The 25775-nt window shown below is 39.5% G+C and overlaps 1 protein-coding gene and 1 long non-coding RNA gene across 2 annotated transcripts in view; one reads left to right on the top strand and one right to left on the bottom strand.

Moving 5' to 3' along the window:
* The first annotated feature begins 4794 nt into the window (after nt 1-4794).
* KCNK5 (potassium two pore domain channel subfamily K member 5) overlaps nt 4795-25775 on the top strand; it is a 34597-nt gene continuing 13616 nt past the window's right edge. The window contains exon 1 of the mRNA XM_015857557.3: nt 4795-5325. Within this exon, the coding sequence (XP_015713043.2) occupies nt 5140-5325 (186 nt within the window). The 5' untranslated portion in view covers nt 4795-5139. The remainder of the gene's footprint in view (nt 5326-25775) is intronic.
* Nucleotides 10850-14869, bottom strand: LOC146761342 (uncharacterized). The gene is made up of 2 exons (XR_014944673.1): nt 11809-14869; nt 10850-11281 (listed from the first exon to the last, which is right to left on the bottom strand). It is a non-coding gene; the product is annotated as an uncharacterized LOC146761342 (long non-coding RNA).

Raw genomic sequence — 25775 nt, forward strand, 5'->3', positions numbered from 1 at the left:
TCTTCTCTGGTCTTACTGTCACCTTCTCCATAGCACTGGAGAAGCTTTTTTGTGCTGTGACACAAGACTGAAGCAAGTTAATTTAAACTGGTTTGGCATGCAGATTTCAGTGAAATCTTCAGGCATTCAAACATATTACTGTATACAAATAGAATTTAACTCTTTTTCAATCACACCAAAATAAGACTCAGCAGCAATGTTTTACATAACAACATAACAGATTGTTGGATTATTCACTGATTCTGTTGCCATGGTGCTCAAACAGCCTCCAGCACACCATCTAGAATACTAATGTGCTGCAGGTATCGTGAAGATAAACCCAGTTCAGGGCCAGATTTGTCCAAGCTGTATTTCTTTGGGCAGCTGTATTCTGAACTGTCCAGATCACATGCACAAATGTCAAAGTCAAGGTCTATCATAAGTATTTGGTACTAGCAGCATTCAGCTGTGAGATTGAGGTCATGGTGAAGGAAAAAGTGAAGGCTAGAGTCTTTCTTTGTAAAATACTTGGAAGGAAATAGGATTTTGTCATTCAGTTACAAAGACCCCATGACTGTTGTGGATGGCTGAAAAACATGGCAGACAAGAAAATACCAAAAACAATAAAAATGTTGAACTATCTCGACTTCCTGATGAAGACATTTATTTTAAGCACTGTGGATACCTCTGCAAAAAACAGACAGTCCAAATGTGTGTATTTCATCGAACACATTATAGCTATTTTACACAGGTATTGTACTCATCACCAGTTATTCATTAAGCAGTATGACTAACATCTGTCATGTGGTGTTTGTTCACTCATTATCTGACCATGGGTGAAGAAGTCTGTTGCAGTGGTATGTGCATTATTTTGGTAAAGTTTTGATTCTGTTTCTGATTTAGAATATGTTACTGTACATTCATGGTACAACACACATGGACACAAAATGTGCTATGTATAAATATTTAGGCCAAAAGGTGTGAATGAGCACATGGAAAAAATCTGAACTTTCTACAAATGTCTCATATAAAGTTCTGCATCATCTGCAGAACAGCCTTACCCTTTCTGTGCACAAACGACTCTAACAAAGAAACAGAACTTCTAGTCAAGATAGTATATACTTCAGCTTGCTTAAAACTAAGGCTTGAAAACAGTATTGAAGGTGCCCGAGTTGTGATGGATAAAGAAAACAGGATGATGTAGAATAGAAAGGTATCACAAAGAGCAAAGCAATTGACCAGTCAAAAATCAACTTCCAAGTGAAAAATAGCACAGCCTTGAAGAGGCCTAATTGTTTTTCCTTGTTCATACTCAGTTCAATATGTAGTCTTTGCCATTACATGACAGGTTTCCTTCTCTCAAATAATGTCTTTTATTTGCTCCATCTAAAATACTTTCTGACATTTATTCATTTCAGGCTGTTCTAGGAAACATCTGTACAGCAAATGTGTCTTAGACATACAGCTTGGATGAAAGAGATTTCCTTTTGGACTGGACAGCCTGAATAATGACCTCTGCAAATAAAACAAATGATTGATACTTGTGGTATTACTCACCACAGTACTATCTGCTGTTTCTCCCCTGATTTTTTAATGAGATTTAAAAGCCTTTGAGTGAATAACCCCAGCCTTTTCATTAATTTAGTTAGCATGAAAAGCTGTGGGGCCTATGTGGCAGGTGCTGTGGGTTAACAATAGGGGTACTGTTTAATCCAAGGGAAACAGTTTAAAACGGCCATGAATAAAAGAATATGGGACATTTTATGAGGTCAGGAGGAGCATTTTAAATCAGGAGGTGCAAAGAGAGACCAGCTACAGAAACATTCTTTCTTGCCACACTCACTTGGACATGAAAAAACGCCTTATAATTTGCTCTGCAGAAGATAAGGAAATCAAAGTGGAATATGTAAATACAAGAAGTTTGCTGGTACTCGGGATCGCTTCTAGCTTGCAGGAGTAGTTGGCTACTGTTCATTGGGGAATAGGCTGTTCTTCTACAGGATACTCCTTACCAGGCTTATCTCTTTGAAATTCAGAGAAACACAAGGAGACAGTGTAGCAAGTGCAATAGCATTTCAACACAGGGACAAATGGTATGTGATTTGCAGGTCTGTTTGTTTTCAAACACTGACTGACTCAGTTACTGAGAGCACTAATTAAGCAATCAGTGATTGAGAGTTTAGCGCAGAGAGCAGAAATGTTGGATCAAAATCGCAAACAAACTTTCTACAAAATACCTGAAAGTGGTTTTGTTCTCATCCAAGTTATACAATTGCAGTAGGTCCAGGGTCATTTGTGCCACTCCTCATCCCCTTAGGATACAGTTTCAGTGGTATAAATGGGCCTTTAGAGACTCAGGGTCAGATGGAGAAGAGTACAGTTTCAAAATTGAATTAAATACCTTCCAGTTATGAAGCACAGATGTTCAGGGTCAGGAACACACAAGTGTAATACTGCTATAATGTGTCAGACTACTACTGTTCCTGCTGTTGGAATATCCTAACCATTTGCAGGTGATTCAGAATAAGGTGTGTGAACACCAAAAGGAGAATTATATTGTAGTCTGCACTATTGGAAAGCTCTTGCTGTGAGTTTTTACATACCTTACAATTTTTTTACTTTAAATAATTAAGTAACACAATGATGGATGCTCATGTCATTCATTTACATGGCCAATGGCTTTTCAAGTCTTGCAAAGGTCTTGGGCCAAGTGATCACACATGGGAATAATTTTCACACAGAAACCATGAAACCTCTTATTTATTTATTTTAATCAAGAGTTCTGCCTTCCAACTTCATGAAACATCCCATTTTTGCTTAAAAGTAAATTACTTTAGTTCCTATTTACCATTATTCTAAAAATGTTTATAATGTCATCTTCTGTTTCATCTCTCCTCTAGCACATAATTGCCACTTTAATTTTTTACCACTACAGTTCGGCATTCCTTTTGTCTTCTTAATGCTGCTTTTACACAGCTGGGGAATCCCATGCAAACACAGTGATGCTGATCACGTAACATGCTTGTGGATTTTGTGGTTTCTCCAGTCCTGCTTTTAGGCTGCCAGGAGCCTCTTGCAGTTGTATTTTCACAAAGCACTATACAAGCTAGGAGGCAGTAATGCTTACGGGCCACATAAATTTCTGCGGGCAGTCTCACACGAGCATCCATTTGGCATGAGTCGAATTTTTAGAGATAGTTGTCTATGGATACCTCCCAACTGGGGCAGTTCCTTTGCTCTCCACATGCTCTCCTTTTACTTTTCCTGTACTTTGCATATTTTCTCCTTGTTTCCTTCCTCTTTCCAGTTCTCTATTCTCCCTTCTATTTCAGTCAGGTCCACGTGAGAAATTTCAGCTAGCTTTTGGAGAGTGAACTCCAGCTGACATACCTAACACCCATCCTATGGACATCTCAATTTATTTTTTATTATTTTCTTCCTGCCTGGAGGGGAAGAGAAGGATGTGGAGAGACCTCATTGTGACGGGGGGGGAATAACTTTTTCTATGGTTCGATATGATATGACAAGGGGGGGAATGGCTTTAAACTAAGAGGGGAGATTTTAGGGATATTAGATACAAATTATTTACTCAGAAAGTGGTGAGGTGCTAGCACAGGTTGCTCAGAGAAGCTGTGAATGGCACATCCCTGGAGGTGTCAAGGCCAGGTTGGGTGGGGCCTTGGGTAGCCTGAGATGGTGGGTGGCAACTCTGCCCATGGCAGAGGATTGGAACTGTGGGGGCTTTGAGCTCCCCTCCAAGCAAAGCCATTCCGTGATTATTTCCCCCACTTTTTAAATCCCATTTCCAAACCCATTCACAAAAAACAGGAAGGCCACCTTCCACATTACCATGGAAGCTGTGAGTAGTGCTTGAGAATGATTCCACCAGTGGAGAAAGCTGGTGAACTTTACCATCAAATGCGTCTGAACAACTCGCACAGAATCATAGAATTGTTTGACTTGAACAGGACCCTTTCTAAAGACAATCAGTTCAACTCCTCTGCAATGAACAGGGACAGCTACAGCTAGATTAGGTGCCCGTAGCCTCATCCAGCCTGGTCTTGAGTGTCTCCAGGAATAGGACATCCTACTCTCTGGGAACACAAGGGTGTCTTCTCTCCCTTATTGTAAAAAGCTTTTTCATTAAATTCAGTCTAAATCCTCCCCTCTTTTAGTTTGAAACCATTTCCCCTTGTCTTAACTCAGCAGGCCCTGCTAAAGTGTCCCCTTCTTTCTAAAAGCCCCCCTTTAGACACTGAAAGGCTGCTACCAGGTCTCTCCAGTTTAGCTACAGTCACTCGCTGGGGACTTGTCCGAGCTGCCAAACTCACAGCCCCCACACACGGGAATATGCAAAAAGGTGTGATTTATTGAGTGTACAATAGACACGAAGGAAGAGATGCTCTTCCTGCTTTGAAAGGTCTCCAGTGTCCTGGGTCACTGTCAGGCAGAAGCTTGCCGGCTGCCCCTTCCATCCTCCTCAGAGCTCCCCGATGACTTTCCTCCAGCACTTTGCCAGAGCTCTCATTTCATGACCTTCCAGCATTGATATGAGCCCCCAAACAATAATAACAACAGGTCGGGGAGGGATGTTGCCCCTTCTTCCCTCGAAGAATGGAAAAGCGCCCAGGGCAGTAAGGCCACAGGGCCTCACCTCGGCGGCCCCCACGCCCTCTCCCAACAGCCGCGGGGGAGGGGAAGGGAGGGGAAGAAGGTCGCACGTCCCCCTCTCCCCCTGGCGGGCCCCAGCGGCCGCCCCTCACCGGGGCCGCGGGGCGGGGAGCGCATCGCGGCGGGGCCGGCGGCACCTCGGGGCGCACCGGCGGCGGCCTCGCATGCGCGCGGCTGGGCGGACGGCGGGGGAGGAAGCGGGAGGGCACCAAATTCAAATCGTTGCTGAGAAGGGAGGGGAAAATACACGGGGGAAGGAGGCAAGCCAGGGGGAACGGAGTGGAGCGGAGGAGGAGAGAGGGAGGAGGAGAGTGGGAGGGGAGTGTGGAAGGCTCTAAGGGAAAGCGGCAGAGGCCGGAGAGGAGGCACGGCGGACGGCGGGGAAGGCAGAGGTGTCAGGGGAAGGACAGGGCGGCTTCGGGCACCCTCGGCCGTAGCGCGGGGCAGCCGCCCGCCCATCCTCCCTCCCCGCCCGATCGCCGCGGCACCATGGTGGACAGGGGCCCCTTGCTGACCTCGGCCATCATCTTCTACCTGTCCATCGGGGCGGCGATCTTCGAGGTGCTGGAGGAGCCTCACTGGCGCTCGGCTACCGAAGACTACAAACGGCAAAAGACGGAGCTACTCAAGCAGTTCCCGTGTCTGGGCCAGGAGGGGCTGGACAAGATCCTGCAGGTACAGCGGGGACGGGGGTGTCGGGCAGGGCGGCAGGTGCCGCGGGCGCCCGGGGCGGAACGGAGCAGGGAGACGCTGGGCTGCCCGCGGGGAGCCGGCTGCCGTCCCCTCCTCTCAAAGCCCAGCGGGTCCCTGAAAGTGTCCCGGGAGCACGGGGAGCGCTCTCCGCCCGCCTTCATTGCTTAATGGCAGAGCGATTGGGTAGGTCCGCGCTCCTCATCCCCGCGATAAAAGAGCGTGGGGTGCCTCGGGGTGGGCGCTCCTCGAGCGTGGGGATGAGGAGGTGGCCGAGCGGGTGCTACTGCCCGGCGCGTTGGTCGTGAATGCAGCCCTTGTTTGAGCACCCAGGGTGGTTTCTCCTGCCTCAATGGACGTTGTGTGTGAGGAAGGGAAGGTGAAGCCAAGTCTTGATCCTCTTCTGTTTGGTCTGGATTCGTATTTATTTTTTTTTCTCGCCTTTTTTTTTTTTTTTTTTTTTTTTTTTTCCCCTAGTGAATGCTCTCGTTATGAGGGAAACGTGTGTGGGGGTCTGGGCGGAGGTCCGAGAGGTCAGGCTGCGAAGGAGAGGTGTGGGCAGGTCAGGAGTGAACGCCTTGTGCACAGGGATGCTCGTAGTCCTTGTGCTGAGATTCCACTTTGGGCGAGTGACATCTTTCTGAGCCATAAGGAGCTGATAATTGTCTCATTTCCTATCTGGCAGAACGCCTCTTCAAAACTAATCATTAATCGATATCACGTAGTGATAATGCCAGAGTGATATAAACTTAGAGCCATTTGGATGTGGTGTCAGTTGAAACATGGTGGCAAGCAGTGGTGAGCCATGGATAATAGGCTGCCCAGATATGTTGGGCTCTGATGGCAAAAATGAGTCTCTCAGGACTTTATTTCAAGAATGTTTATATTGATTAGGTCTTACGGTCATTGTGCTTTGAACATTTTTTTTCTTGCATAATTTCATTCTTAAAATTTACTAAAAGTCTACTAAAATACTAGGAAAATGACTCATTCATTCTGTTCGCATAATCAGTTCAGTGCAAGCTTTGAAGATGTATGTTCGTGATGCTACAAGTTTGTGGTTTAACATTTCTTCCTTCAGCTGGTGACTACTTTGTGTCTGTTTCAGATGGAGCTTTCTGTTGGTAGTGTCCTTACCATTTCTGTCTTAGCACTGACTGATGAATACACTTATGTAGTATACAGGCTTGAAATCGTGAAGGGATGCTGGAAAATGAAAGGCACACGTGTTTTGCTGCACTAGAATCTTAATGAAATCTTACTCTAGGTTATCCATTCCCAGGAGAAAAAAACTCATCTGGATTGGGGTGTGCCTTAAGCCTATCACATTTAACTTGCTGCTGATACAATTCAGAATCTCAACTCTGGCTCAGTTCAGGATGGAATTCATGTGGGTATGAGGGAATTATTTAGCTAGTGTTTTTTCCGTGACCCTTACCACAATTAATCCTGAAGCAGCAGGAAAGGTTATTTTCTAAAACAAAAAATGACTAGGAAACAAATTCTAGGGCAGTTCATTAGGATGGACCATATGAGATAGTGCACTGTAGAGTGTGGATGGGAGCAGAGTTGATTAGAAGAAAAGCAGTATGAGGCACACACTATAGGCAGATCAAAGTAATTGGTTTGAGTACCTCTGCACACCACAAAGTATAGGAGGGACTTCCCTCCTTAGTGTGTTGGCTCCTGGTGGTATTCTTGTGTTCCTGTTTTGCCTCTGTACTACTTCCAATTATACCTTACTTTCTATGTCTGATTTTGCTTGTCTGATGATCCCTTGTAGATATTCTGCTGTCATCTTAAGGCCAGTTTAGCTAAAATACAATTTTTTGCTTGCTCTTTCACTCTTACTGGTGACTGGAAACATCACTATTTGCTTTATACTGAATTTGTGCTTTTGATGCTGTTCTTATTCAGCTTGAGAAGTGATTGGAAGGAGAGAAGTAGCATTTCCTACAGAGGAGGGTGACAGGGTGAAATATAGTCCAGAGGGGGAAAATAAACAAGAAGTCATAGGAGATAATAATGGTTTCATCTTGGATAAGCTGTAAAGTATACTGCAAATAATGTTTTTAATGGCCATTTATTAACTGCTATCCATGCTTTTTCTGTTGGGTTTTGATGACTCTTTCAAACATAACAAATCTCTGTTTTCTTTTGGCAAATCCCGGTCATCTTGCACTCATACAAAGCCTCCAAATGGAGTATTTTATAATTTGTCATCGCTGACTTTAAAAATGCATTTTTTTTCAGTTTATCCACGCATTTTTTTGTTTTTCAGAGCCACTTCCATGGACTCCCTGAACTAGTTCTTAGGATTTTGTGTGACCTGACTTATTTCCCAGCTTTTGTTTTCAGTTTCATGGTCTTCAGTTCATCTTAGAGCTTTTCCTCTCAGTCTACTTGTGGTCCCCACTGATGCTCATGTGACTTCACAGCCACACTGAGCTCTTCTAATTACTTCTCTGATATTCTCTTTAGTATCTGCATTTGAAACACACAGGATAAAGTTTTACAGCAAATATAACCAGATATAAGAAAGCTGAATGGTTGGTAAAATGCAAAGATGCCAATAAATGTTTAAGTTGAACTAACAATACCAATTTTGTTTGCAGAAGCAAGCTGAAAGGTGACAAGGACTGACTTATTCAGAGACAGATCTCTCTGCTGCCCTTGTTCCCCACCCAGGTTAGCTTGTGTGCTCATCTCAGCCTAATGTTAGCTGTAAGTGCAATGGGAGTTCTGTATGGAATGGATGCAGAGTTAAATGTGTAGGGTGATCTTAACTGTTTAAAAAAAGTAATGAGGCTATCAGCACAGGTTCTCAGTTCATATAGAGACTGGTATATTTGTACCTACCTACCATCTGAGTGATTCTTAAGGGGGCTGTATTATGTCAAATGCTCTCTAGGGTTTGTATTCTGTAATAGAAGATTTCACAACACCTGATTACTGTAAAAATATACTGCTATAAACTTTATTGAAATACACAAGAAACACTTTCGCAAAGAGTGTTTTAGGATAGCTGGAAGGTCTTTCTTCCCTAATCCTAAATACCTAAGAATAAGCTTAAAAACAGCACCTAGCAGTCTTATGTGAAGAATCCATTTGCTGTTAAGTATTCTAAGTGCCATGAAAGTATTTCCTAAATTCTTATTGGACTAATGCTACTTAGACCCTTATAATATAAGGGTCTGACTCTGGACTGTGTGTGTATGTTGTTGTATAGAGCTCTATGGCTTTGCCTTGCCTTGTTGCTGTGGCTCAGTGTCCTGGGACTCTTTAGGAGGAGTCTGAGAGAAGGCTGTGAGATCCACAGTGATGGCACCTTCTCTTACCCTGCTGTACAAATGAGTTTTGGACACAGAAGCAAACAAAGAGTAATGCGATTGTTTCCCTCTTCTCTAGTTCCTTACTTTTACTCTTTATTGCTCCATCCTGATTGTGAAACTTCAGCTTAATGATAAAGAAGCTATTCATGCAAGGAGGAGCTCTCTTGACCCTCATACCACTATTTATATGAGCAAAGGTTTGCAGCACTGAACTACATCTTGTTTACTAGGAAATCTGTTTCGCTGGCCCACCACAGTCATCATGGAATTAAATGCTTCCCACTGATAAACCTCAAGGCTAGTGAAAAGAAAGGGAATAATTTAAAGATAAGTGAAAATGGTTACTTTCAAAACAAAGTAATAAAATGAGAAGAGAAACTAGCTAAGTTCAGGAAAAGCCGGTGAACTTTACAAGAGCAAATAATTGAGGTCTTTATTTGAAAAGCATGCAGGACTGTAAACTGGCCTGACAAAGAGCTTTAGAAACTTGAATGTTTAGACTTAGAGCCCAGTGCTGTGAACAAATATTTAGAAGATTCTTAAGGAGAGCTTCAGCTAGGATATACTTGGCACACAGGAGGATTATTCTAAAGGAAATAACCTCAAGTGGCTTAATAGTGATTTCTCCTCTGATTTTTTTTTTTCCTTATTTTTTTTTTTCCCCCAAGCCAGGATGTCTTCTCCCTTTGCAAATACTGACAGGTGCACTTCTGAATTCAAGTTTTCTAAACCCCTGTGTTAAGTTTTAATTGCTTTTCATGAGTTGAACGTTCAATTAAGAGACTGTATTTTTTCTTTATTGTTAGTAGAGTGCGTTGCTCACCAATGTAAAGTTAGCATAGACTATTTTTTCCCCCCAGTAATCTTTACTTTCCCATGTTCTTGAGGAAGTGAATAAATACAGCATGGAAGGTTCTAGACTACTGTGGCTTCTTTACTTCCTGATTCCTTCTATGTAATGTATTGAAGGTATAGGAGACTTAAGTGGAAACTGAATTCTGTAGCTTAAATGCCAGTCAGTCTTTCCTTTTGCATGATCTGAAGAATGTAAAAATGAGCAACAACTGGACAAGGACAAAGCAAATGATTAACAGCAAAGATATTAACAGCAATACCTAATAATACTTCCCACCTAACAACTTGAGGGCACACTTAAGGCTTATGCCTGAGAAACAGTTGCTAGATGTTTTCAGATGTGTAACGTTAGTTCTGTACTCTCTTTCAGCGGAGACAAATGGAGCTTAAAATGTAGGACCGCTGTCCACAGTGCCTCGGTGGCATCTCAGCCTATGGCTTATAGATACTGCTATGGCAGTGTTAGAAGAGAAAAACTGGGGATAGGCAGTGCTGCTTTATACCATAGCTTTTCACTGTGTACGCCTTCATGCAAAGTCATATGTAACCAGACATGCTTTCCTGTCGCATTTTGTCCGTCCCTCCCCCCTTTTCCCTGTTTAACCATTATATTGTTTAAACTTTCTTGGAACATAGTTAAACAAAGCTGATAGTGCATACGCAGTAACTCTCAGCTGATGGAGCAATAGCCATCGATTAGAAGTTTTAACTTTCCTGCTATGGACTTAATCCCTGGGTGCTTGTAGTATATTGTCCTGTTATTCTGGGGATAGAATGTTTCTACTGCCTGACATATTACTTTCTGCTATTAGGTGTATTTTCAGGCAAGCTCTACTCCAGAGATAATGGTGTATGCAAGTAGACCTGCATCAACAGCCTGTTCTCCTAAAAGATCATGAAACTCCTGCTTTGCTACTTACTGTGTATATTGTTATTGCAAGACACCTTCTATAGCCAGAGAAAACAGAGTTTAATTAAGACTTTGTGTAGATTTCCATTTTAAAACAAATTGCTATCTTTCTTTTTAATTAAACAAAATGAATTGTTTTGGATAGCATTGACCTTTAAAGCAATTGCATTTCATACTAGTACTGTGAGTAGATGTTAACATATCAATTTGCAGACAAAAGCAAGCTGGATTGCAGGTAGTAGCCAGTAGTTTGATTAGCAAGAAAACTACATCCAAAAATGTGGACATTCATATCTTATTTTTATCTTAACTACGTTCTGTGTTCAGATCTCATGATAGCTGTCTTGAAAGCAGAATAGTATTGTGGTAACTGTTTCCCAGACAGAAAATGAAGTTTTTCAGGTTCCCTTAATAATGGCTTAAAAGAAAAATACCTTTATTTTAAATTATTCCATTGGTATATATGTCTAGTAGTAAACTGGTATTACAGTCTTGCTGGGGCTGATGAAACATAATAATATCTATATATTTTTAAGCTACTGGATAAACTTTGTTCTCATCATGTTCTCCTGTTAAAACTGGGAACAAAGTGCTCTAAAACTATATATATATTAGTAGGTCATGCAGGCCAGTAGGAGTAGACCTAGAGAACAAAACCACTGATGTTAAGGACGTGATGATCACTGTATTTGCAGGAATTTTTACTTTCTGCTGACTCTCATGTGATCCTATGGATTTAATACCCATGAGCAAGTAGCTCGTGTGTTAGATTTCTTCATTGAAGACATCTTCAGGTTTAGCGTAGTCCAAAATGAGTTCAGTTCATAAGCTATGAGTCTGCTCCCTGGAGAGAAACAAGACACATTAATAGGGGACAGCTAGGAGAGTTGGACTTCTGTGTACTCTTCATCTAAATTAAAATGCCACTATGCTAGCATCGTGGTGTTGTGTATGTTGCTACATACATCCCTAGGGTAGCTATATTTAAAGTCAGATTAAAATCCTGAAATATAGCATGTAATACGTACTTCTCATGTTTGGTTGCTCTGTTTGTTGAAGGGATGGCAAAAATTTGAAGTCATAACTGTTATCTTCGTGTTTTGTCTTCTGATTTGGGTTTCTTGACAGATGAATCTAGTATTGTGGTATCTTTGCTCCAGAACACAAAACACTTTAACATGGAACCTCAGACTTGCAGTTTGTGTTCTGTTTCCATCCTTCTTACTTTATCACATCTCCGTATTAGAAGCCTTAGATATTACAGTAATAATTATGTACTTACCAACATTTTAATTGTAGGCAGGAGAGATCCCTCCTAGGCATGGCTTATCCTGGCAGCTCTATTTACAGTCAAATCAGTAAGGAAATTACCTTTTGTTCTTGTGTTATGTGAATTCCAGTGGATCAAAGGAACTGTTGGGTGTGAAGTAGCTTCTGAAATGTTTCAGGCTTCAATTTCATACACCATTTTCTTAAGAGGAAGAAACGTGAGTGCTGAAAAAGAATTAAGAAACTAGTAATAAGTATGATGGTATATTATAGCCTCTGCTGAGTCTGTGCATCTGTAGTGCTTCTCATGATTGACTTGTTTCAAACTCTTGTTTTGGGATTGGTTGTTGCTCTTGCTCATCTGTGGGACATTTCTGCCTTAGCCAAATGGTAGAAGCAGACTGTGATTGAGCAAACTGGCAAATAGTAAATTGACTTTCCATGCCAGCATCTTGCAAATGTTGTGTAAGCAAGTTCCAGCTGCTCAGAAACAAAACCTGTGTGACATTTCAGGTTGCAGCGGGTATAAAAAGAAAGTATGAACTGAACCTAGCATGGATGTCTGAATTCTGATCCTTCTTAGCATCAAGGATGTCAGTTCCTTAACGTTAGTTTGGATTCTAGAGTAAGGCATGAGGTTGTCAGATGATGCTGGCTATCAAGTGATACAGCTAATTTGAAAATAGCATTGCAAAAGGCTGTCAAGGTCCTGAGGTGGAGGAAAACATAGTCATCTAGTTTGGTTTTGTTGTTGTTTTAGGGTTGTTTTTTTTTTTTTGTTTTGTTTTTTGTTGTTGTTGTTCCTTTAATTTTTTGTTGGCTTGGCTAAAATGTCAGATTCTGTGATGACTTCTGTGCATGACTTCTAGTACTTGGATTGCTGCTCCTCTTCCCTACTTCCAACCAACTCCAAGGTAGTAGGAAAATCTTTGAAGGAAAGTCACTCAAGAATCATGTGTGGTCTCCTATCAAAGAAACAGCAGCTCTAAGTATGTTTTCTCTGGCCTTCAAGAGATGAGTCTCCTCCAGGCACCCAAGGAGCAGAGGAGGTATTTGGAGCCAAGCAGCTGCATAAAGAAATGGGATACAATCAAACTTGGTTTCTCCTGTAGCTGTCTGGCTGCAATATCCTACTACAGATGCAGCTGTTGCAGTTTTAGCTAAGTACCTTTGCACAGACCGTAATGCAAATATGTTAAAATCACATTAAATAGTGGGACTATGATAACTTGCCAGGTAAGTTAGAATTTCAACCTTCAGGCCTGTGTAAGTGGTGTGTACGTGACTGCAGAATCATAGAGGGCAATTCTGTAATCAAAGTTTGCCTTGTTGGCACAAGGGTTTTTGAAGGGCATTGGAGTTCATGTTTAGAAAATCACTCTTTCTCATTGGTATCAGTGCAGTCTGAAAGCTTTGTTGAGGATTACTGTCAGTTTGCCCTTTAAGAATAATACTACATGTTTCCAGCTCCCTTCCCCAGAGTTTTGGGGTGGAGGGCAAGGGAAGGAAAAGGAAGAATTTAGAAATTACTTCTATCACAGCAGCATGGCAGTAGTAAATTTTATTGTGCTGCCATGTAATTTGCTGTGATAGCGCTAGTAACTTTTCTGGCTGTACCTGCCAGCAGTTTTTTTTATGAAGTTGGTACGTGGTCTTTGCAAGGTCTTAAAACTATCAGCTTGTCTGGTGAAATGAACATAGATATATTACTTTTAAGGAATAAAATAAAGAGATAATTCTACTTCAAGAGAGCCTTGGCTTTATTTGGGTGGATTTTAAGAATGTTTCTTCAGCTCTACTACAGTGTAGGCAGTTGATAGTTTGGACAGATGTCCCCTCAGCTGTGGCTTTGTTTCCTGCTGAGAACAGTTTCATTCTAGATGTTGAATAGATTCTTACAGCTGAATTCTGTATATCTTTCTTATGAAAACTGTCTCACTTATTTGAGGTAACTGAAGATTTTCTGTGGTTTTGATGACTTTCTAAATATTTTGGATGCCAGGCTGCTTTATGCTGTAGGTTTCTCTACTCAGCAAAGTGTAAAAGCTTCCTCTGCCTCCAGCCTCTAAGTAAAAGGTAATAGATGCCTGCTAAACAGTTAGAGATGACAGCTGCAGGAAATCAAAGATAGGAAAGAAAGCAGTGTAAAGAACAGAAGGCAACAACGATAGTGCTTCTGCCAACTGAGCCTTCTTCCTGTAATACAGTAGCAAGATGATAGCAGGGAGTTTTGGTTTTCCTGCCACCCCAGGAGTGGGGCAGTCAAGAAGTGGCAGGCCACAGACTGTTAATTACCTCCCATGTGCCAATGCTGTGTCTTATTTTTTACCTTCAATTACAGAGTGTTTTGTGTTAAATGTTTAGGAGTGACCTGCCGATAAATGGGAATTTTTTTTAATCTGAAAGTGTGAGATTTGGTAGTTTTATAATGGGGGACATGGTGAATGTGAGGAAGGCTTGGTTGGGCTATGTTGACTCCCCTACCTCCTTGATTTTCTTGCATCATATGAAATAATGTTATCTTTGTTTTCAGTGGGAAAATTCACATTTTTTGTAATATTTAAAGCATTTCTGTTCTTCCTTTTCATATCAGTAGTAAGATGTAGAACAACATCAGACATGGCAAACATCCTTATCACAGTTAATTAACTCACTTGTGTGATGCTATCATTGCAAAATCTAAACAAAGATAGTTTGATATTCAAGTGGCTGAGAGTGAAAAACTAAAATCAGCAATGGAAAAGTTTTGCAATGCTTAAGCTCAGTTTGAAGACTAATTAACCACTCACCTGCTCATTGAGTATTACAGCAAAAACAGTTGTAGGGCAAACTTGAAAGCTAAACTCAAGCTGTGAAACAAGTTTTCTTAAAGGTTTTTCAGTTGAATAGCCCTTGTTGTTTGTTTATTCCAAACACTTTCTACAGGATATATGCAGGTTTTTTGATTTTTGTTGGTTGTAGAATTGTTCGTTTCTTTTTTTGAACCAGCTTTTTTTGCTCAGGGACTAAATGTGACAGAACTTCAGTGATTTTTGATATTTTCAGTTCTATATCTGCTCTTTTGTTTTTGGTCTAAGTTGCAGATTGGAAGCCTTCATGGGATGAAGGCCTCTTCTGTGTATGTGGTGATATAAGGCTGTACATAACAAAATAGCAGAAGATTGTTCCAGCGTGTGTCCTTTTTAATGTTATATATTAATGTTCATGCAGCACTGGGTTTAGTTATGTCAGCATACATACAGTTTTTAAGAAATATTATAATGCTTAGGCAACTCTTACCAGCAAAATAATGTTATTACTGTTCTAGTTCAAGCTCTTCTAGTTCAAGTTCCACATGGAACAAGATATACAAAGGAAGTGATGCTGTTACAGATCTGAGTGTGTCTAGATAAGGCTGTTCCTTTGCACTGTTAACTTAGTTACTGATCACAGTTCTTCATATCCTGCCATAACTGTGTTGGCACATCTCTATGTTTATATTTGAAAATATTTGTCCAGAGTAGCTGTTTCTTCTGCTAAATGCTAGGTTAGCTCAAGTCTGATTTTTGGGGACATTTGTAGTTTTGTAACATAATACTGTTTCAAGTTTAGCCATGGATAAAGCTAAGCAAGCTTTAAATAGGAGAAGTTTCTAAACATATAGTGTTTCTTGGCAGTTTTCTTCCCCTTGCTACTTCTCTTTACATAAACCCATCACCTTGCTATTCTTACAAAACATCCTGTCCAAGTTGTTGTTGGAAGCCTGCATTGCCTTGCCTCCTCCTGCAGTCTAATGGAAGATATAGAGAGACTAGTGTGGTGAGGTTATCTGAATTTTTTTGGTTGACTAAAAATACACTGGAAACCTGTTTGTTTAGCTTAAGAAGGTGAGTTAGTAAAGGCTCTGCCCCTAAGATTTAATAGCTTACAGTGTTTCCCAGTTCAGAAGTCTGCTTGATTAATAATGTAATTGTACTTAGTGCTCTGCTCCACCTGGGTCTTGGTCACTTTTAGTTCTGTTTCACTGAGATGGTGTTGTTGAGAAAAATAAGACTTTTATTCCACCATGTATAAGCTCAAGTAAATGTTAGACCAATAACAACTGTTTTATTGAGGTTTTTTTTTAAGCTTCTTGCTCTTTCAGACAGGCTGTTAAATAGGAGATGCAAGATGCTTCCAGTACTTCAGCAGCACCTTTTAGTTTGTCTTCAGAGAAGCAAGACCTTTAATTTGCATTATAATTTGGGGATTAAATCAAAAAGCCTGTAATATTTTATTCCTAGCTAGGAAGAACACTTCAGGAACAGTGAGATTCTTAATCGAGATGCATGGTTTTATGTGTTGCTATCAATGTAGGAGCATAATCAGCTTCTTAACACAGTATGATTTTATGCTCTAGTTCCTTCAATGAGTTGAAAATTTTCTTAGGGCTTCTGTAAGCCAAGTTGTCCAGCTTGGATCACCTGTCAGTTTTCATGTCCTAAAGAAATATTCTCTATTCTCATACACTGAAAATGTGATGAGATGAAACCTCACTCTAAACTTGACTTCTCCTTTTACTTTTCTCACTTAGTATCAAAGCTTTTCTGTTTAAATATTGCAGCTTGTACCATTTTATAGATGGATGGAATTCTGCAAAAATTGATTAGGTTACTGATTATACTGGGGGGGAAGCAACATTACAAGGGTATGATCCAGGCTCTCCCCATACAGTAAACTAAGCTCAATAAACTATTTAAAGTCGACTTTAGGATTATTGTTCTGATTTAATTTAAATCTACATAAATCAATTTCAGCTAAACATAAATGCATTATCCTAAGGAGGTTGTGTGCATTAGCATCTGTTTATGCAATTGGTAACAACCCTGTTGGCAATACACCACCACATTTACTTGAGACTGGTTCTAACCCCGCTTTACACAGGTCACCAACTGGTGTGAGGGCTTGATTAAACTCTTGACTCTTCTGTTTCCATTTTCTTATCTGTAAAATGGGGACTGCAGCATTCTCCAAAGTCCTTGTAAAGGGGAGTTGGCTACGTTAGTTACCATGTATATATTCAGATAGGCAGGAACTCTAATCTACTGTTAGTGCTATTCAGCTGATGCAATGTAAGAGTTTTAAATAATTTTTTTTTCTTTTTTTTTCTTTTTTTTTTTTTCTCCCTAGACAAGGAATTGGTAGGAAAATCCCCCAAATTAAGCTGTACTAATGTAAGCTAATAAATCCTCTGATATGTTTTAATTCTGAATGAGAATGATCTTCTGAAGCTGAGGAAAAGTTATGGCACTTAGCATCTGCAGAACAGCTGCAGTTCTCATGCAGCAGTAACCTTTAGTTAATTTGTCTTCAAAACGTGTCTGTGTGGAACTTGAGACAGCTAAGAGAAGACAGTTCTGTAATTGTAACAATTGCAAAATCGAGGGATTGCTGGTAAAGTATTGAATATGCTTTACATCAAAATAGCCTATTAACTAGTTAATTAAACTGAAATCTAATTCTGAATTTAATAGTGTTGGAAAAATCCATGTGAAATGTCAGACTTTGTAGTAGTGATCAGTCAAAAAAGCCAATTGCCTTTTCAGACTGTTGGTGTTTAAGTCCATTGCATGTCAGTGAACAGGGGAAGGAAAACAAAAGTTAAGCAGCCCTTAGTTAATACAAGTTCGGGATCAGAAAGTATCACAAAAAGGTAAGCTTCAGCATTCAGTTCTGTAGTCATTCCTTTTAACTTTGCTGAATTATGAGTTTCGCTTATTATTTAACTCTGCAGAAAGCCATGAAAGGAAGTAACCTTGTTGATCTCTTTCCATTAATATCCCTCACATTGTTTGTCCTATGAATTATGACTTATAGGAAAATTAACTGTCCGTGCTGTACATCATACACAAGCAGGTCTTAGACAGCGTGTGCTGTAAAAATATTGACATGCCTCCAAGATGTTAATATCCCTGCAAATTAGAACTTTTTTTCCAGAGGAAACAGTAACACCTATTAGTGCTGTGGAGTGGAAGTAGAGCTCCATTTGTTCATTTATTTATTATACATATATATTTAACAGGCTAAGAGTTTGTGTATCAACAGGACTTAGCTTTATATTTTATCCTAAAATAGAAAAATGCTACAAAAATGAGGTGTTTACTTCAGGAGAATTATCTCCCTCATTACAGTACTTTGCCCAAAGTTGCCATCTTCTCACATCTGTGCAGAGAGGTCATTAATCAAGAGTACTGCTGCCCAGTTGTTATGGTGAAAAGAAGGGTAACAGCAGGACAGCTGCATCAGAGTAGAAAGACCTGCTTATGACTTCTGCTTGTGAAAGGTGTCTTTTCTATCAGTTTACTGGACTGGCAAATGAAGTCATTTGAACTACTTAAAAGTTATGAGAACCTGAGTTCTTACAGTGCAGTGATTGAGAGTGTTTGGTGATGAGGGAGAACTTATATTGTTCAACTGTAACTGTTCAATTTCTCCCTGCTCCTAAATAAATAAATAAAAAAAAATAAAAAATCACCCTATTACAGCTTACAACTGCCTGGTTTCTAACCAAACAGTGACTTTAAGTTCTTCTGTGCTTTCTTAGAGACTTGATCACATGATTTTAATTTACAAATGAAAATTGCTAGCATAGGTATGAGAGACTAATATACACTTAAGGCACAGAAAGAGCAACAAATAATTCTAAAGACCTGACTACTCACAGCTTTTCTGTAATGTCACATAAGCAGTGCTTGTTTGTCCTGGCTTTCCTTGGTAATGAAGAGGGGTTTGTTTTTCAGTCCAGACATGTTTGGGCTTAACTTCCTTCTGTGACCCCATTATGAGTTTACTGGGTGAAAACTAAAGCCTCAGTCTTGGCGTTCCTTTCAATAGACATAGTTTGGGAGTATAGTTGTCGTTTCTGTGAGCATAGAGAAAAAGACAGAATGCAGAAGTTGTTGCAGATCAATGGTAGGCCAAGCATGACAGGTTACCACAAACACACGTTCAAAAAAGAAGATTTCTTAAAAAGTGCTTATGTCTTTTGACTGAACATTTGCCAAGGCATCATTTTTAATTTTATTTATTTATTTAATAATATGTTGTAAAGTAGTGACATAGGGATGAAAGTTGCAATGGTAAATGAAACTGTTGCTTTGCTTTTTACAAAACAAAAGGATTCTTCCCCCTTCTTTTTCCCCTCTGAGTTGTGTGGTATTTTCACTGCAGCTCTTGATTAGGGTTCTGTTTCCTTTATCAGCTGCAGTATTTTCATGCAAAATGTGCTTAATCTGGAGAGAACAGCTCTTGTGTTATGTCTGATAGCAGTAGACCAAACAGCCAACTGTAAACCTTCAGCAAAGCAGCACTTTGTACAAGTAATGAGTGCAAATAACAACTACAAAATCAGTACGTTTAGCACGTGCATCTAAAATGTAGTCTTAAGATGAGGCTTTACAAAAGCAGGAGGGTATTGTTTCCATCCTGTAGAACCACTAGCACACCCACTACAGGAAATGGCATTTGCTTGATGATGTTTGGACCATATTTTAAGAACTTTTTCTATTTATCTCATTAGAAGTCTTATACAAAAAATATAAATCATGCTAGTGCTGCTAGTTTTGTTATTCTGTTTATCACTGCCTTTGTTTCTTTCCAAGTATCTTGTTTTAGTCTGCAGCTTTTATTTTTGCCTGCTCTACCCTGTGCCAATGAACAGCACTATGTGCTACAGAAAGCACTGAACTTGTTCACGCTTTTCCATAACCTCTGTCTGAAGTATTCTTTATCTTTCATACTAAGATATTGCTGTAGAATAGTGCTCTACCTAATGCATTAGAATTGTAATAAAGATTTCAGATCTGAAATCTTACCATAACATCACGTCATAGAAATATTTTCATTAAACTTAAGCAATCACTATTAAGCTGGAGCTTGATGTAGATGGGGACATTTAACTATGCTGCCATGCTTAATGGGTTGACTATAAACTGTTGCCTAGGTTGAGAATTTGTTTTGATTTACAGTTAAATTTTGTTTGTGTTCAGTTTTTGTTCTTATACTGACACTGTTTTTGAAATTTAAATGGCTTTTGCACTTGTTGTCTTGTATTCCTGTTTCTGATTTAGTACAAAATGCAACATTGCCGTCCCTTCTTAGCCCCTATTTTTTAGTAGTCCAAATTTCTTTGGCTAGCCTATAAGACTTCCCTCATTCCTCTAGTCCCTGCATACTTCTGTTCCCATTTTTTGAAGGTGGATGTCTGGAAGACTGCATATGATGCCATATGAGTTTCCCCAGTGCTTTGTAGAATGGGAGCAATATATCAGTGAAAAGGATTTCAAACATCCAGTTCTTCCTTGTTTTTGTTGATGTGCTTCTGTTGTTGAGAAGTCTAAAATGTATGATTGGATGCCTGTGATATAATGAAAAGCAAGTATTTCTTCTGCATTTGCTGCTCGTGGTTTCAGTAGCACTGCATGTGTCAGGGAGTGAGAGTGGGAGAGACAGAATAAATTGTGATGGCTGCCTAGAACATCTTAAATATAGCCTTTAAAATACCACATTTTTTAAGTTTGCTCTTCGTTAAGGTATTTTGTTCCTGAAACTAAAGTAATAATACAACTTACAGTTGGTCAGAATTGTCAAATCAGCTATGCAGGAGATGTTTGAAAAAGATGTTTATGTATTGAAGGCATGACAAAGTCTATAAGGTCTCCTGATTTACAGTGTGTCCGTATCCATGGATAATATGAGTCGTCTTATGCCATCTTTACTAATGGCTGAAATGATGCCAGTAAACAACTCTAGAAGCTGCCTCCAGTCTGACAGTTGACTGCTCTATCATTACTTCTGTCCTTAAAGCACTATTGGGATTTATCGTAGTCAATGCAAAATCTGTATGATACCTTATCTTCAGTGAATAAAATTGATGACAAGACCTATATTGCTTTCAAGGTTAATAAAATACAACTTGAAGATATCCGATTATTCAAACATTCAGTTTACTTTAGGTTAATTGAAGGAGTGACTGTCTATAGTTTAGACTGGAAAAGTAAGTTATGCCAACTAGACAGATGTTAAGCTGCATTTTCCTGGGCTGCTGTCTTTTGTGGGATTCTGTAATTCAATTTAACCAAATGATTTTTCCAATCGTTCTTTTCTAAAGTCAAGTTATTATACTGTATATGTTTTTGTTGTTAAATCAACACCCTTTCCTGGAACTACTACTTTTCTTTTGGAGGTATTGCAGAAGTTGGGAAGCCAGGAGTGTTAAGCAGTAAATTTGTTTCCCTCTCACTTGTCTGTCCCACAAGAGACAATTCTCTTGTCCTGGTAATGGAGATTATTTCCCAGGATGTTTTCCATTTACTCTTAACCCCAGTTCCCCATGCCAAGGGATAAACATTAAAACAGGAGTTCACTTGCGTCTTGTGAAGCATCCTGTCCTCAGGCAAGCTCTCTGTTATGTTTAAGAGTGGTAACTTTCCATGTAAAGCTGAAAATATCAATATTCTATGAAGCTTGTTTTACCCTAGTGAGAGTAAGGAGGCGATGGTGCTAGCTGCTGAGGTGGAAGAAAAGTTTGGCCAGCTATATAAGGCCGATTGAGCAGGTAATTTTCTAGTAAGTTACAGGAGCACTTATATTCATTCTCTGCATAGAAGCAAACACAAAGACTGGCTGTAAGTAGGGTAGAATTCATTTCGGAGATCAGCATTTACTTCTCTGTTAACTACTGAAATGGTCGGTGCATGAGCATCTGGCTTTAATTTACGGGTGGGCAGGATGAGAGTAGGAAAGAGAAGTATTGAGTGTATCTGATGCCAGCACTGTTGAAATGCCCAAGATTTCTCATGTTTGCTAAATTCTGTGAATTTCATCCGTGTCACACTTAGTCTGATTTTGATCATCTTTTCAAGTAGGGAGTTACTGGCACAATTGCCTACCTTCCTTACACCCAAGCAAAAATATGGAGTTAATTTGACTGCAGACTCAAATTGTTTCTAGTAGACTGTATCCTGAGGCCACTGGACTCATAAGTATTAGCTACAATTGACTTTTTTTTTCTTATGAGTCTTTCAGGTTCAATCAAGTACAAAGATAGTTCTTACGTCTCCTCTAAATCAGCCTTCTGATAACAAGCTGACACATCAGTCTAAGTCATATATTTTATAATTGTGCACGTGAAAACCTTTTCCCACCTTCTTGTGTTTGGCTGGATTAGACCTATTTTAGTTAATAAGTTCAGATAGTGCTTGAAGAGCATGACTCGTTCTGCACAGTATGAGTCAATCAACTCATTGCCCTTTTAAAGAATAACTTCATCTGGTAAAATTGCAAGCTAACGAGAAGAAAACAAATGAGTGCTTTGAAGAATGAAATAACAAGTGTTCCTATCTGTGACAAATAAGCATTCTCTTCCCTGTTTCTTTTTGCCAGCTAGGTAGGATGTGAAGTAAAATGCTTGTACCTGCAGTACTGTCTTCAGTGAGAAATGTCCTTCGCAGCCTAAGCAAGTGATTTCCTCTCTTCTCCAACTTGTCGATGTTTTGTGTTAAGAAATCTTGATGATTGGTCCCCATTACACATTTAAGATTATTTATTTGATGATGTTCCCACACACTGTTCTTGCAGAAAGGTAAAACAAAATCCAATGCCCATATGTGTTTTGTTCCTTTTGTGACTCAGTCTACCTTAGAACTTCATTGTTTAGCATGCATCACTGATGGTATATTTAGAATAATGACGCTAGCAGGGGAGGAATAGCTTCCATCCATACTTAGTGAGGACGGCTTCTTTTTATTTAGCAGAACAAATGGAAAGAAGGTCCCTTCTGCAAGGGCAGAATGGCTATTTAGGATATTAGCCTAATAAAGGTAGGTACCTGTAACAATATTATCTCTTAAGTTTTATTTATGATTTCCTTGCATACGAGGACAGGCACTTTTGGAAAAACTCCACAACCTATATTCTTGAAAAGTCCTAGAGTCTGTATGCAGTGGTGTTTTACCAGTATGAAGAATGTTCATTTTAAAATCCTTTCTATGCATACAGATTATTCTGGGACTGGGTATTGTGAATTTTAAAAAGAACAGATAACCCAGTATAATTTCAGATGCAAATAGGAATGAATTAGCTTGACTCATGGACTGTCTCTTTCTCATAGTCATCTTAATGTGCTTTGTTCAGCAACCTTGATTTGCTTTGAGAGATTTCTGTATTCTTCTTCAGCTCTGAACACCTAAATAAACCTCACATTAAGCTTTCCAAGAACCACAATAAATAGCAGTATTTTCCAAGAGAAAAAGTATATAAGGATTAGATTGGAGTGCTTTCTGGTCTTCAAGTCCAGTCATGTATTTGGAGGACATATGCAGGGTTTCCTTACAGCAATGAGAGTATTTTCCCTCTTCTAAAGATCATTTCTGTTTTGTATTACCTTGTATTTTTAACTGTATTAAGCTCCCTAGTCTTCAAGTGCTCTCAGTGGACTGTCTGTTCTGCTTACCTGGCTAATCAGTAGATGTAAAAGAATAAATTGCTCTAATCTGTGACCAGTTTCATGACGTGAACTTAATTACTCTCATTGGAATTTGTCTGATTTCAAAGTCCAGCTCATGGTAATGTATCCCACTCTGTTCCTTCTCCATCTATTAAAACTAGCAAGTCTGATTAAAAAAACAAAGCAATTACTCTTAGAAGCATGAAGCTCTAGGAACAGGAGCTTCCCCAGTGTGTGTTTATTTCTTCAAAAAAGTCAGTAAAGTGTTGCAACAAAACAAACTTGTAAGTAAATCAAGAGGGGCCCTCTGGGTGTGTTGTATTCTAAATGAGTAGATGCAAACACCGTTTGGTTTCCTGTTTTGTTATGTAACAAAACTACGCAAAATGAAGACCAGGCATGTATTTACATGCATTCTTTAAATATCAGGCTTAGATGTAGGGACAGCACTGTATGAAGTGGCATGTGCTGGAGGCTCTATTAGGTAAGAAAAGGTATGCTTAGATGGAAGTCCAAGTTGCTGACAGACCAAAGTTAAGCATAATGAAGGGCAAGAACTGTAGAGTGTCTTGGATCTGCAATTAATATGTACATTGGGAAGCACTGTTGCATAAATAGCATGAAACACTGAGAAGCTGCCTGTGTAAATGAAGAATAAACAAGATTAGTTAATTTTTTTCCAAAGAGCAAGTTCAATCTTGTTTTACAATTTTTTTTGCTAAAATGTGGTATGTACAGTATGATTGACCTATTGGTATCTTTCCATTTTGTATGCTGACATGTCAGTGGATCATTTTAATTCGCCTTTAGTAAATTTAAATAACAAAGCAATCATAAAAATTAAAAAAAAACCAACAAACTAATAATCCACTGATATATTGAAATGGGTAAGAAGAAGAGCTAAGGAGAGCTTATAGTTTATGGAAAATTGAGAATATAACGTTGTGTCAGGAGCGTGAAAGCCCTATCTTGTTCAGGATTAAATTTTGGCATTGCTGGAAAGAAAACCCTCCACAGAAGTATGTAAACTCATATTTTGCCGGGATTTTTTGTTTTTTATTTCCTAAGTTGTAACTTTGAAAAGTTTGCCCTTTGATGGGAACTGTATTATGAGATTAATGTTGATTTAAAAAAATGAAAAAAAAAAAAAAAGTTGCAGTAACACTTAATAAAGCATTTTTAAAGGCAGTATGTGGCAGCAAGGGGAAAAACTGTGTCTCATGCTATTTGTAGTTGTTCTGTGTAGGAATGTAAACACTGGGACTAACACTTGCTTTCCAGGGTTTGATTTTGGCTAGAACAGAAATAAGAGGGAAGGAATCCTGTGCGTCAGTATTGATCTCTTTAGTTTTCAGGTAACATTAATGTATGTGGTTGCTTAGGTTTCTTATTTACACCTGTCAACACCAAATATCAGAGTTGTGGTTTTCATTCTTTCAGAAATGAGCATTATTCTCTCAATTACTACGTCTGATTTCTTGACTGAATTTCAATTCTTTTTTTGTGATAGATGACTGCTGTTGTAAAAACATGTTGTTTGACTTTGAGTCTTATATTCATTAAAATAGACTACACAAATGCTAGGATTTGTGTGAGAGCAGGGAACCTGGCAACTCTTAGTAGGAAGAAATGCTGTGCACAGCAGTTGAATTAGCTGAAGATTCGCATGCATATGCTCAGTTCATCCAGACTTGGGCTTGTGTAGTTATCTGATGTTCTCTTTAATAAACATGGAATTTTTCTTGTTTGATTCATTCTCACCATCCTTCTCCAGTGCAGGTGCTGCTGACTCATATCCTGCACCTTCTAACTCTACTCTCTTCATAGGTCAGTAAAGGACAGTAAAACTTTCACAGGTTAGCAAGACACAAGGGTGTTGCCTGTTAGATCGAGACAATGTGGTTCACTTGTCTTATTTTTCTTTCTACAAAAAAGGTCGCAAACCATTCCCGACAGAAGTGAAGTAGGAAGTCCAGGGCTCAGCTAAAAGTCTTCTTTTCACATCTGGTATGGTTCTTGACCTGACAAACATAAAATTCATACTGCAGATGCAGATAATGCTGAGAAGGAAATGAAAGGTCAACCATCCCAAGCCCTACTGGTTAGCATAGTCCTGCAGAGACTGTCAAGTGGCTAATGCAGCCTGAAAAGCTTGTTCACTTGGACCTGTGTGTTGGCCCTGGTCATGCGCCAGCTTGTTTTGGTCTGCTGGGAACTAGGAGTTCAAGTGAGCTATTAAGATAAGCCTGTCATTACAGTATTGGTAGGGTTGGAATAAATGGATGGCAGAAGCCACAAGTCCTTGCTTTCCTGGTGACTTAAAGCTATTCTGTAGGGGGGAACATTTACAACTAATTTGCTGCGTACACTTGATCTGAGTGGATTACATACAGAATGTGCCAAATCTTGGATAGCTGGCAGAAATATTCCCATCCAAACAGTGCTTCTGCTTTGTATGCTGGACTATGCACTTTAATTCCCTCAAAGCATTTCTTTTGTGTTCCAGAAGTGATGAGCTTTGATTTCACTGTATACAACAGCCCTCCTAAAGTTTAGAATAGCTGCCATTTGTGCTGCCTAGATCAGGTTGTTTAGCCTCATGTTT

Source organism: Coturnix japonica, chromosome 3 (assembly GCF_054131305.1).
Source record: "Coturnix japonica strain WE chromosome 3, WE-NBRP24, whole genome shotgun sequence".
NCBI lineage: Eukaryota > Metazoa > Chordata > Aves > Galliformes > Phasianidae > Coturnix > Coturnix japonica.